Source organism: Pogona vitticeps, chromosome 1, assembly GCF_051106095.1.
Source record: "Pogona vitticeps strain Pit_001003342236 chromosome 1, PviZW2.1, whole genome shotgun sequence".
NCBI lineage: Eukaryota > Metazoa > Chordata > Lepidosauria > Squamata > Agamidae > Pogona > Pogona vitticeps.
Window position 1 is genome coordinate 283246130 of NC_135783.1, and position 13330 is coordinate 283259459.

Below are 13330 nucleotides of genomic sequence, written 5' to 3' on the forward strand. Positions count from 1 at the left end.
ATGGAATAATAATGAACCTGAACAAACGTCACAGCTTTGCTTCTTCAAATAATACCCTTTAGAGAGGGGGTTATCTTGTTAGTGATGTTTCATTAGCATACTTTGTCTGAGGAACAATGTAGTTGTGATTAGTCTATTATTTAAGAGTCTTTCAGGTGCTCCTAGCTCCTGTCATTTTCCTGACATTATTAAATCTTTTATTTCAATGTCATGTGCATCCACTTCTGAGGGTGGGGAAGGATTAAGTTATATGGATGGATTGATGGATTTGGCCAGACCTTTGAGTTCTGCCGGCCGGTGTCAGCAGCAAAATGAGGTCAGAACTACTTGCACTGAACCTTCTACATCATTTAATGAACCATTCATTGGGGTTATTTACCTCCAATTAACTATAGATCATCAAATCCTACAAATATTTCTAAAGGATCTAGTCATTGTGATTAATATATTTAAATATAGATGCCTTGGTTGTGCAGCTATGAAACAACTCCCACTTCTCATGTTGTTCTGTTTGTCGGACTGGGATCTGGGATTTCCTTGTAATTGCCAGGAGAGTTGCTGGATAGCTCTGGGCCCTCAAAGTTGCAAGTACGCATGTGGTAAATTCAGTTTAGCAACTTTATTTATTGATTAAATGGCTGAGGCAGAAATCTGAATGTTGTTGGTGACTGTATTACTGACCGAGGGGAATCAGCCGGTCATACGTACTGTGGGACTGCAGCAGAAAGTTAATCACTTTGTTCAGAGTCCAGAAGGAGAAGCACAGAGGGCAGCTGTTTCCCTGGAGCTTTGAAGGCATGGTTGTCACCAGGGACAGCTGCGAAAAACGGCTGTAGTATTTGGAAACGTAATTTGTGTTTAATTGCCATCACTTACTTTGTACAAATAGCATGTAATATGCTGGTGAGTGCTTTTAGCCTATTAAAGCTAAATTCAGGAGACAGTGCTCCACTTGACCATATGATGTTTAAAATTGCTTCTAAGCATGTAACTTTAACTTTTCTTTACATAAGTGATGAATAACGTTTGAAGACCAAATCTTGTCCGGTGTCTCAGTGCTTAGCTACCTATCTATATATTTCCCAGTCAATAATTGTTGTGGGTTTGAAGGACAGTTCCATCTTTCAACATACATTGAGAGGAAAAGATTGACTCTCTCAAACACATACAACAGATGCCTTCTCCACTTGCAAAGTTGGCACAAATGATAACAAAGTAATGAAATTTGTCTCCTTACAGAATCTGAAAGAGTAGTAGAGGAAAATAAAAAGCAGCTGTTTTTCCATTCAAGGTGGAAGTTGCAGAAAACGTGTGTCATAGCCCATTAGGATGGGGATTTATCATGGTAAACATGATGGTAAGAATTGTTGGAAGTCTGCGGAGATGGAAAAACAGCTCATACCTTAATACCTACAAATCTTTTGGTTAGAAATGTTGTAAAGCTTGAAATAACTGTATCATTAACACTGCAGTAAAGTAACCTATCCTTTTTCTGTAATTCTGTTGGCATGTTCTATTAGATTCTTTACCTAAGTATCCTGATATCAAACTTCTTATCTGGAATTATTTCTTAATCTTTGCTCTTTTGTGTTCTTTTCCTACAGCAAAAGCCAAATCTAAATGTGGCTCCACCTTTTTTCCCTGCGCAAGTGGCATTCATTGCATCATTGGTCGCTTCCGATGCAATGGTTTTGAGGACTGCCCTGATGGCAGTGATGAAGAAAATTGTAGTAAGTATTTGTCAGCCTGCATATCAGCAAACATTCCTCTCTCTTTTTAACACACAAATTAATATGGTGGGTTATTTATTGCTGATTTTCCAAAGCAAAACTCGGATCCACATTTCTATAGTTCTTACAAACATCAGGGTTTGGTTTTAATGGTTACCAGAGATTTAAGTTGTATTATTTCGTTCTCATTGGTTAGGACAAAAAATGTGAAAAGATTTCTCTGTGCTGGACGAGACTGAAGTTTCTGGGCTTGTTGTTGTTTGCATTTGAGAAGTTCTGAGGGGTGAAAGTTGGTTTTATGCGACAAATTTGTTTTGTGAGAAAAAAAATCACATTTCCCCAGAAAACCTAGGCTTTTGAGCATAAAATTTTTTAAGATCTATTCTTAAGCACCTCTGTTGAAGACAGCTGCCCTGGTTGTTCTCTTGAATGAGGCAATGGCCTGGACAGCTTACACCACTGTTCCACTCATATTCAGGAGAGCAAAACAAGGGTCCTAGTTTTCTTGACAGCTGGGAGCAATGTAACCAACAGATAGTGACTAGAATGAAATTGGTAGGAAAATCAGAGTTCATCCAATCAAACACATGCTAAAGTCTACCTAAAGGCCTAACATGTAGTGGTAATGGCAGTGAAGAAATTTTTATTCTTTGCTAACACAGCATGTGATCAAATATTTATTATGGCCCAAAAGAAGAAATCTTAAACCTTTCCATAAGCCACTGTGACCAATCAGCATGATTTGTTGTTTCAATGGCTGAGATTTGTTCTGATTTGGATACCATAATTGATTCAGGAATCATGAATGTAACTTTGGCCTCTGTTCAGTAATAAGGAAATCACTGCAATTTGCATACCATAAGGATCATAGCATGACCCTAGGAGAGTTGAGGAGTTTTATATATTCCTGAATTCTACCCTATTGGATAATTTTTAGCCAGCATCTAGTGTTCCATTTCTGGGCAAGTCCATTCTATGTGTGTCAGTGCCGATGAATGAAACAAATTACCTAGATCCATTTCAGTCTAGCTTCAGGCATTTCACAGGATAGAAACTGCTTTTGTTGCCTTAGTGAATTACGTATAATGGAAACTGGACAGGGGGACTGTGTCCTTCTGGACCTTTAAATGGGTTTCAATCCCATCAGATATAACAGCCTTTCAGGTTTCCTATCTACAATGGTTCCTGTGGTTTTTGGAGGTGCAGGTTCAGAAAGTGATGCTAGAGATTCTTGTTTGATACCAACAACATTTGCCTAAGTCAGGGGTCCTCAACCCCCAGTTCACGGACCGGCCCCAGTCCATGGCCTTGGCAGGACTGGCCGCAGAGACAGATCTCCCCACTATGCACACCCCCACGCATGCCCCCTTCTCATGCACACACATATGCATGCACACACACCCACGCACACATGGATGCCCCCCATGCACACACAGACAAACTCTGTACACATACACACACGCACAGATGCACCCCTCGCACACACACTAAACCAGTCCATTGTGTCAAAAGGTTGGGGACCACTGGTCTAAGGAAACCCCTCTTGCTCCACAGTTTATTTAATGTATACATAAGAGGAATACCTGGCTCTTCCAATACTGGGCTGCAATTCCCACCAGTCTTAACCAGCACAGCTAATAGTGCAGGAGACTAGGAGCTGCAGTCCAGCATGAGGTGCAGTGCTGTACTCTGCTCACACTTAATATGAAACTGCCCAGAGAGGCCACTCGGACCTTGGGGGTTCCAGTTTGCCACCACTATTTTAATAACACTTTTCTCTCTTTTTTCCTGTCTGAAACTGGGGAAGCTGTGTGTGACAGACTGGATCATAGCAAACAGGATGACACTTAATCCAGACAAAAAAAGAGGTCATTCTGGTCAGTTTAAAGGCAGATGAAGAAATAGGATTCAACTGGTGTGGGACTAAACTACGTATTCCTCAAAGACTCAGATTTGCTGTTTGTCCTGAATCTGGCTGCGGTGGTCAGTTTGCAGAATTAAAGCTAGTGTGCCTACTTCCTGAAGATGTTGGATCTGGCCATTATGATATACGACTTAGTTATCTGAGATTCATAGTGCTGTAACACGTTCTACATGGTATATGTAGTGATTATGCATTTTTAATATGTTTTGTTTATAGTTTTCTATTTGCTTGTATGGCATTTGACAAGTTGGTCCACAAGAGCTTTCTGGGGCAGTGGTTAAACTGCTGGACTGCAGCCCAAACTGTGCTCACAACCTCGGGTTCAATCCCAGGTAACCAGCTCAAGGTTGACTCAGCCTTCTATCCTTCCGAGGTTGATAAAATGAGTACCCAGCTCACGGGGGGGGGCAATGTGTAGCCTGCATAATTAACTTATAAACCACCCAGAGAGTGTTTTAAGTGCTATGGGGCGATATATATATAAGCAGCATGCTTTGCTTTTTGCTTTGTATGGAGAGGACATGTGCCAGGAGTGGCAATTATGACAATTGAAAAATGTGAAAGACTGTTTATGAAGTGAACTGTGAGCTGATCGGTCTGTATTGGTCTCTGAAGAGGGAAACTAAATTAGCTTTGACTGGACTATATATGAAAGGCAACCAGGATGGTAAAAAGTCTGGAAATAAAGTCCTACAAAGAATGGTTAAGCAGCTGAGTATATTTAGTCTGATGAAGAGAAGACCAAGAGGTAATATGATAGCCATCTTTAAATATCTAAAGCGCTCTCACATGGTGGAATGAGAAGTAATGGGTTCAAATCACAAGAAAGGGAATTTTGCCCAAACATAAGAATTTATTGGAAGTAAGAGCTCTTCAACAATGGATCAAATAGCTTTCTGTGTTGGTGTTCAGTCGTTAAGTCATGTCCTTCATCTTTTTGCAGCATAATTGTAGCTTTTATCACTTTTATCTTTAAGGAAGTCTGGTCTTTGTTGTTGTTTAGTCGTTAAGTCATGTCTGACTCTTCGTGACCCCATGGACCAGAGCATGCCAGGCACTCCTGTCTTCTTCCACTGCCTCATGGAGTTTGATCAAATTCATGTTGGTAGCTTCGATGACACTGTCCACCCATCTTGTCCTCTGCCGCCCCCTTCTCCTCTTGCCTTCATCCTTTCCCAACATCAGGGTCTTTTCCAGGGAGTCTTCTCTTCTCATTAGTTGGCCAAAGTATTGGAGCCTCAGCTTCAGGATCTGTCCTTCCAGTGAGCACTCAGGGTTGATTTCCTTCAGAATGGATAGGTGTGTTCTCTTTGCAGTCCAGGAGACTCTCAAGAGGCTCCTCCAGCACCACAATTCAAAAGCATCAATTCTTTGCAGTAGGTCTGCAAGTAAACTTCGCACCTTATTTCTAACAACAATTATTTAAATCCCATTTAGGCTTTGTGGAAGCTGTTGTGTAGAAGAAATTATTTTGCCAAAAAGTGGTAAAAGTGAATGAATAATAACATGCTTACTGTGGGGAAGGATATGGAGAAAAAGATTCCCCACCTGTACAGTATGTAGGTCCTGCCTCAGTGAGGGGAAGGTGCTTTGATTCCCTAAGCAGAAGATACTATCATATCATATTGGTTTTTCAGTTTCTAGTTTTTTTCTTCCTCTTTGTCCTTCTCAGTGTTAAGGAGAAAGGTCACAGAAAAATGGACCTTCTATCCTTTTGCAAGCAGCTATGACTAAATAGTAGCATATTGCTGGTGTAAGGAAATGTGCATGATAGCTATGAGCAAGAAGAGCGAGATTGTTTTTGAATGCTAGAGGAAGCTGGAACGTTGTTCTCTTAATAGCATTTGAAAGAGAGAAAGACCACTCACCCATTTTGCAAGTGAACAAAAGATCTGCAGGAAGATACTGTAATACATTTGCTCCCTCCTTGTTGACATCTCTTTGGTGGAACTCACATCTTTGACCTTTTTATTTATTCACATATGCCATCTCTCAGTAGCCTTTGTGCTTGTCTTGCGCTTGTGCCTTCTGAAACTTGGGGAACAAATCCTCACCAGAGGGGATGCAACTGGAAGAAAAAGATCTAAGGACAGTGAAATTTTCTTTAGGCTATACTTGAATAAACAGAGCTACAGAGCGGTTTGCACAAATGTACCTGAATGTTAATTCTTAGATCTGGCCGTTAAAAAAGGAGAGAGACCGAGAGGGAGAAGGAGAGAGAGGGAGGAAAGCAATTGGTCCGTTTTGAACAAGCTTGAGTTCTGAATTCCAGAGTAGGATCAAAAGAATTAATTTCCTGTATGTTTACTTGCTTCATAGTAACCTAGAAGAGACTCAGTGTTGATAATACAGTACTTTTGATACATTTCCTGGAAAGGCAGCCATTTTAGTATGTTGCAGTAAAACCTAGGAGCCTTATGGCACATTAAAAACTAACATTCTACGTATTTGGCAAAAGCTTTCTTGGGGCTGTGGCCTATAGCCTCAGGAGAAAGATATACTGTATACAGGTATAAGTGTATCCTGGACTTATCCATGTCATGCAAGTTTTCTGTGTGTAAGAAAATTAAATTATTTTACCATTTTCTGCAGTCTGAAGTGATGCGGCACAGATTTATTTATTTATTTTACCATATAAGAGATTCAGGAGATGAGGACAGAAGGCATAAACTCCTCTCCCCAAAAGAATATTTTGATTTTAAATGTTGCTGAACGTTTTCTCTTCCAGAATGAGGAATGACTTTTTAAGATTGTTTTTTTTTTTAAAAAAAATACATCCAGTTTAATGTTGCAAAACTTTTTCGTGAGAAAAAGGAAAGGAAATGTTAATTAAGACAACATTGTTTCTGCATTTTGTGCGGATGACTGAACAAGCAATACTACTAAGGCTGAATGTTGGAAAAGTACTTTGAATTGGAAAAAAATGCAGAACACTGTCATGTGATTTCGTCTAAAGTGGAAATCTGCTATTGTTTCTAATGCCTACTCTACCATAGCTTAACACTCCACTATCTCCTCTTGCTTCTTCCTTTTCCCTTACCAGTCAATGTCTGAAAATGCACATGTCAGTTAGTGGTGTCACAGGCCTACAAAGCAGTTCATTTTTGCTGGCATGGGACCATTCCTTTCCCTTTGCCCTATTGCCTGGTAAGGAGTTAATATTCATCTGTCTATCATGCATGATCCTGTTTTATGTTGTAATGAAATAGGTTGGAGTTTGACAAGTTGAGGTAAGAAAGCTTCCCTTTTCTTGCTGGTAGAAAAATGTGTGTCTTAGTTCTCTTGGTGGCAACCAAGCATCAGTCTCTAATCCTGGCTGTCATTTTTGCCCAACAGTGGATATTTAGATTTTGCTCTGGCCTACTGTTCCCGTTGCTGAACATCAGTGAAATGCAGACTTAGCACTTTTATAAGAGGATTGTACAAGCAGTAAATTCCAGTTTCCACATGATGGATTATATGCATCCAGTCTGTTGCTTTTTGTTTCTATATGGAGATTCTGTATTTCTGCTCTTTGAAGCATCTTTCTGTTTGGTTGGTTTAAAATATTCAAAAGCCACAGACACTGAGAACCATAATTCCTATTGCAATTGTTACTTGAGAAATTTTTTGAAGCATATCATGAAGCTAAAGAACATTATCCTAAGGCTATTTAAATTTGCACTTGTCATATTATGCTTTTGTTTCATAATCTTTGTCAGGAAAAGCTAATGGAAGTTCATAGTGGAGAGGCACAAGATAAAGATTCTGTAGGAGATAAATAAGCAACCACAGTATCCAAATATTGGTGATTTACTCCTAGAGTAGATGTGGTGGCGCTGTGGGTGAAACCACAGAAGCCTCTGTGCTGCAAGGTCAGAAGACCAGCCGTCGTAAGATCCCATCACTTGTCCCAGCTCCTGCCAACCTAGCAGTTTGAAAGCATGCAAATGCAAGTAGATAAATAGGTACCACCATGGTGGGAAGGTAACGGCATTCCATGTCTAGTCATGCTGGCCATATGACCACGGAAACTGTCAACGGACAAGCAGTGGCTCCAAAGCTTGGAGACGGGGATGAGCACCGCGCCCTAGAGTTGGACATGACTGGACTAAATGTCAAGGGGAAACTTTACCTTTTACCTTTTACTCCTAGAGTATTTCAGGCAAGCATAGGAGACCATAGGGGGCTTTTGAACTTTGGGTACATGACACTCCACTGCAGTGACTGGCCACATAGGTTCAGGAATCTTTGTGATATCAATACAAACCTTCAGTAGAGGCCAACTGAGTAATCACACAATCTGTGTGACAAGCTACTGTAAATCACTGGTTCCTTAATTGCAACCAGGACCCTACCATCAGTTATATGCCCTGCATCTTCAACCCAGTGCAGCTGTTCTTAGGGCTGACTTACCTGTAAGTAACATAAAGTGACTTTTATGTATTTTTAGTACAGTTACATCTTGGGCCTTGCCTTTCTTCTGTCATGCAATTAAAGATGGCATTTGTGGGGTTCCTTGGGAGGGCTCTTTTGCTACACATTTTCCACTTAAACATCTGCTCATCAGTGACCTGGAGACAGGGATAAGCAGTGAGGTGGCCTAGTTTGCAGATGACACAAAACTTTTCCGAGTGATGAAGACCAAAAGGGATTGTGAAGATCTCTGAAAGGATCTCTCCAAACTGGGAGAATGGGCGGCAAGATGGCTAATGCATTTCAATATAAGAAAATGTAAAGTAATACACAATGGGGCAAAATTTCAAAACTTTAGTTATCAGTTAATGGGTTCTGAGCTGTCCATGACAGATCAGGAAAGGGATTTTGGTGTGCTGGTGGACAGCTTAATGAAAGTGTCAACCCAGTGTGCGGCGGCAATGAAGAAGGCCAATTCCATCATTAAAAAGGAGACTGAAAATAAAACAGCCAACATTATAATGCCATTGTACAAAACACTGGTAAGGCTGCACCTGGAGTATTGTGTACAGTGGAAATGGAAAAGGTGTAGAATAGAAAACTAAAATGATGACTGGGCTTGGGTACCTCCCTTATGAGGAAAGGCTGCAGTGTTTGGGTTCTTTAGTCTAGAGAAAAGGCACGGGGGGCATAATTGAGACATATAAAATGATGAAGGGGATGGGTAAAGTGGGTAGAGGGAAGCTCTTTTCCTTCTCACAAAATACTAGAACCAGGTGACATCCACCCCAATTGAGTGTTGGAAGAGTGAGAAGAGAGAAAAGAAAATATTTCTTTACCCAGTGTGGTGTTAGTCTGTGGAACTCCTTGCCACAGGATGTGGTGATGGCATCTGGCCTAGATGCCTTTAAAAGGGAATTGGGCAGATTCCTGGAGGAAAAGTCCATCGCAGGTTACAAGCCATGCTGGAGGATGTATAATCTCCAAGCTTAAAAGGAAGGTACCTCAAAATACCAGATGCAGGGGAGGGGTATCTGGAGACAGTTATCTAGTTGTCTCGTGTGCTCCCAGAGACATCTGGTGGGGCCACTGGGAGATACAGGAAACTGGACTAGATGGGCCCTTTGCCTGATCCTGCAGGGATCTTCTTATGTTCATGTCCAGGCCATTGATGCCTATAGAGAGGGAGATTTCATTGAGTCCTTCATTACTACATTCTTGAGTGTGAGAATCCCCATCTTCTGCGAGTCCTTCATCTCAATCATCATTTCATTACCACTCTTCCCAAATAACTTTTGCTTGAGCGCTAGAAGACTCCAAGACATCACATACACAGGACTAACCCATACATGTGATTGCACATGTCACTACTCAAAAGGAACAAAGTTACAAGTAAGCAATCTTTTCTTTTTGGTGTGGCAAGTAGAATTTTCTAGTTACTTTAAGTGGTTAATTTTAAGGGCTATTTTACAGCATGTTCAAATATATTTTTACCAGAATTTCCCAAGGTTTGTGTTGGTCTTTTATCAGTTCTAAGAGCCAAATGAAATACTGTTTTATTTTGTCTTTTCCATTTTTAACTTAATTTGCAATATCAGGGCTGGCTACTAGGGACAGATGTTTTCTCTATATAATTTCTTCGCTTGCTGGTAATGGTAAAGCAACCTGTTACTGTGCAATGTAAGGAATTAGTTTTCTGAGGAAAGTTGCAATAATGGCAACAACAAACTGGCTATCTTAATAGGTGACATAAAAAGTTCCTTTTAAAAAATAGAAATTCCAAGGTTTGGTGGTAAACAACTGCAGTGTTTCTCTGTGTTCACAACAAAGAGGGGTTTACAATTAATGCTGGGTTCTGGTACTCACCTCTTTTCACTTCTCCCACATTAGAAACTTATCAGTCTTTAGGTATTAGAAAGGCACACTGCTTATTGAATAGCTGGCCTCTTATATGCACCGCAGACATAAATCAACTAGACTGTGAGATGCTACAGAATTCTGTATTTATGTCTGTGAATGCCATCTTAGAATTTGAGGGCATCCATTTTTTTTTGTTTACTTAACCTGTCGAAGGAACATATATCTACTTATTGTTATATTAAATTAACTTTTCTCCCTTCTGCTAAAAATAGTGCTCAAGATAGCTAATGAAGTGTAGATAAAAAACAAAGTTAAAACCAAAGCATTAGAACCCATCAAATGAGATAGCATCAAATAAATGCAGAAATAAGAGCACATTAATAAGAAGTAGATCACAGCAACTCCCAAACTGAAAGAGATGTACTGCGTGTACACCAAAGTCTTATACAATGGAAATAGAAGACTAGCAGAGTAAACATAGAATTACAACATCTATGGGATTTGTCCCCCTTGGGAGTTGAGCATCTCTGGGTGAAGATCCTAGGTTTGAACAAAATCTCCTACTTGTGTTTTCACAGCTGCCAATCCCTTGCTATGCTCTACTGACCGGTTTCACTGTAGGAATGGCCTGTGCATTGATAAAAGCTTTATGTGTGACAATCAGAATAACTGCCAGGACAACAGTGATGAAGAAAGCTGTGGAAACTCTCAAGGTAGGCGGAAAGGATGTAGCATGATTTTTTACAACCCAATAACTTTATCTTTTCCTAGTTCTTCGTTAACCTTCCTTGTTCTTAATTTCTGTCTGGATCAGAACTCTGTAGCTTTCCCATCTCCTTGTGAGTTACAGGTGTTGCACTGCTTGCTTGCATTCATTCCAATTTGGAATCAGTTATCAGCTCTGGCGACGGATAATATAATTTAACAATTAAACAGGCGGATTTGTGGTCAATTGGCAGCAGCCTCGGTGAACCCCTAGGTATTAATTGCATGTGTAAATATGGAAAAAAAATGGTCATTTGGCAAACAGTTTGGTTAAGGAAACAAAAACACTGTGGCAACCTCTTAGTTACACAGATAATATTTAAGAGTGCCTGAAAGAGTGACTTGGCTGAAAAATCTTGAGACTGCGTTAGGTGCAAGACCGTGTCATTGTTTAGAGCCAACATCAAAATAGCCATTATGACCTTCAACTTCTGATAGGAGGAAAAGGAAGAATGGCTTTATTTATCAAAATAAGGTGCAAATACACACTATATTTATAGACTCAGTGTAGTTATTGTGGGAAATTTCATTGTGGGTCTGAGGCCATCCTCCCCTCCCATCTGGTATGGGGAACTATACCATACTGGTACTAAATGGTAGTGGAGGCACTGGTGTTTTCACTTTAAAGATAGCTTTTCCTCTTTAAATAAGGCACTTGCAATGCAACTGGTTTGCAAGTGGATTTCCAGGAATCTTCTGGAAGCATCAGTCTGTTTGTAAGCAAACTACCTGAAGGGCACACACCTTGTATCTCGCCGAGTACCTCCTTCCAGTTAGATCTGCCTGCCCTATAAAATCATCCCAGGCAGGGCGGCTGAGAGTTCTGACCCGAGAGAGTCCCAGAAAGCAACTACTAGAAAGTGGGCCTTCTCAGTGGTAGCCCCACAACTATGGAACTCTCTTCCTCCCGAAGTTCGCCTGGACCTTTCACTGGGCACATTCAAAAAAGATACTAAAAACCTGGCTATTTTAGCAGGTTTTCATGACCCTGCTTGTAATGACCTCATGGACCAGATCATGCCAGGCCCTCCTGTCTTCCCTGAACAAACAGCTGTATGATACAACAGTGTTTGGTAAAATATCATCCATCACACCACCATGCTTCTAGTCTTTTATATTTTTATGCTTTTAACTGTAACTTATTATATTGTATCTTTGTTCTCACTGGACTTTATGATACTTGATACCTTTATGATACCCCAAATGTATTGATATTGTACTATTTCGTTATTGTGATGTTTGTGCCGTGGCTGCCAGATACAAGTAAGTAAGTAAATAAACAAACAGTGTTTGTTTATTTATCTAGTGTTAGATAAAAGTTTTTCCACCATCACTACCTTGTGATTATTTTGAGAAGTTTGGTGGTGGCAGCAAAGTATTTTTGGCCAGTTTGGGGGGAGCTGTTTATATTGGATGGAAGGGTCACATGTGGTCCACACTCCATGTGATGCGCAACATGCATGTCATTCTTCATTTTTGGAACAAATCTCAGCTTGTTAGGGATTCTTTTGGTCAATATAATATGAGTCATTGTCTCTGATGCACTCTGCCTGTTAGTGTCACACTATCCTATAAATATTGTATTGCAGCTGTAAACATTGTATCTACACTTTTAGGTTTTTTAAATATTATCTTCAGTTTATAAGTATGCACTTTACACCCAGTAGCCTCTGATGTAGGTGACTGCATGCTTTTCCTTTTTCTCATTTTAATGATTAATCCCAAGAGGATGTATTTCCTTTCACTCAAGTTTCCCATTAGTTTCTCTTAAAGTAAGAGGAAACTGAAGCAGCAACTGTGCGCTGTGCATAAACCATTGTTGTTGTTTAGTCGTTTAGTCGTGTCTGACTCTTTGACCCCATGGACCAGAGCACGCCAGGCCCTCCTGTCTTCCACTGCCTCCTGGAGTTGGGTCAAATTCATGTTGGTAGCTTTGGTGACACTGTTCAACCATCTCATCCTCTGTTGTCCCCTTCTCTTGCCTTCACACTTTCCTAACATCAGGGTCTTGTCCACGACAAGGCAGCAGTTCCTGAAGAGGATGCATAAATCATAGTGAGTCTATAATGTACAAGCTCTACTCTGAATATGGGCGTAGTCCCACATGAGTGCTTGTAGGTTTGATAGAGCTCTTGGGATAGCATCAGTTTCTGGCTCTGATCTCTTCCTTTGAGCCACTGCTTCTCTTCATGCTGCAGAAGCATACTGATGGCAATTACTTGCATCAGTGCTACCCTACTGTCACTTTTGCAACCCATGAAGTGACTACCTTTGCCCTTTTTAACATTCTGTGCCAGGGTTCACATCATCAATGTTCCTTTTCCTCTTCTTGTCTTACTATGCCAAAATGAAAACAAACAGGACAAAGAGCATAGATCAATTTTTTTTACCATCATTGTTTTGAAGAGAGCATGCTACCATTGAAAATCTCAGTGCCACTGGACAAAGAATGTGATCCATGTTGATTGGTGGTGTATTTGCTCTCTTCCTTTGTGCATTTGATATGTTCAGAGAGCAGTTGTAGAAGGGATATCTATGTTAGTCTGTGCAAGCATTAGGTAAAAGCAAAATAGAAATAAGTAAACAAATACAAAAATGTGGTGCACCTTAAACTTTTATATTTTTTTGATGTAACCTTTCATGGACCTGTCTTCAA

The 13330-nt window shown here is 40.3% G+C and overlaps 1 protein-coding gene across 2 annotated transcripts in view; it reads left to right on the forward strand.

Moving 5' to 3' along the window:
• Positions 1–13330, forward strand: part of LDLRAD3 (low density lipoprotein receptor class A domain containing 3) — a 204357-nt gene that overhangs the window by 117060 nt on the left and 73967 nt on the right. Inside the window, exons 3-4 of one of the 2 annotated variants that reach the window (XM_020814118.3) lie at positions 1605–1730; positions 10488–10622. In XM_020814118.3, the coding sequence (XP_020669777.1) occupies positions 1605–1730; positions 10488–10622 (261 nt within the window). The remainder of the gene's footprint in view (positions 1–1604; positions 1731–10487; positions 10623–13330) is intronic. The other variant, XM_072985951.2, reaches the window with a different exon arrangement.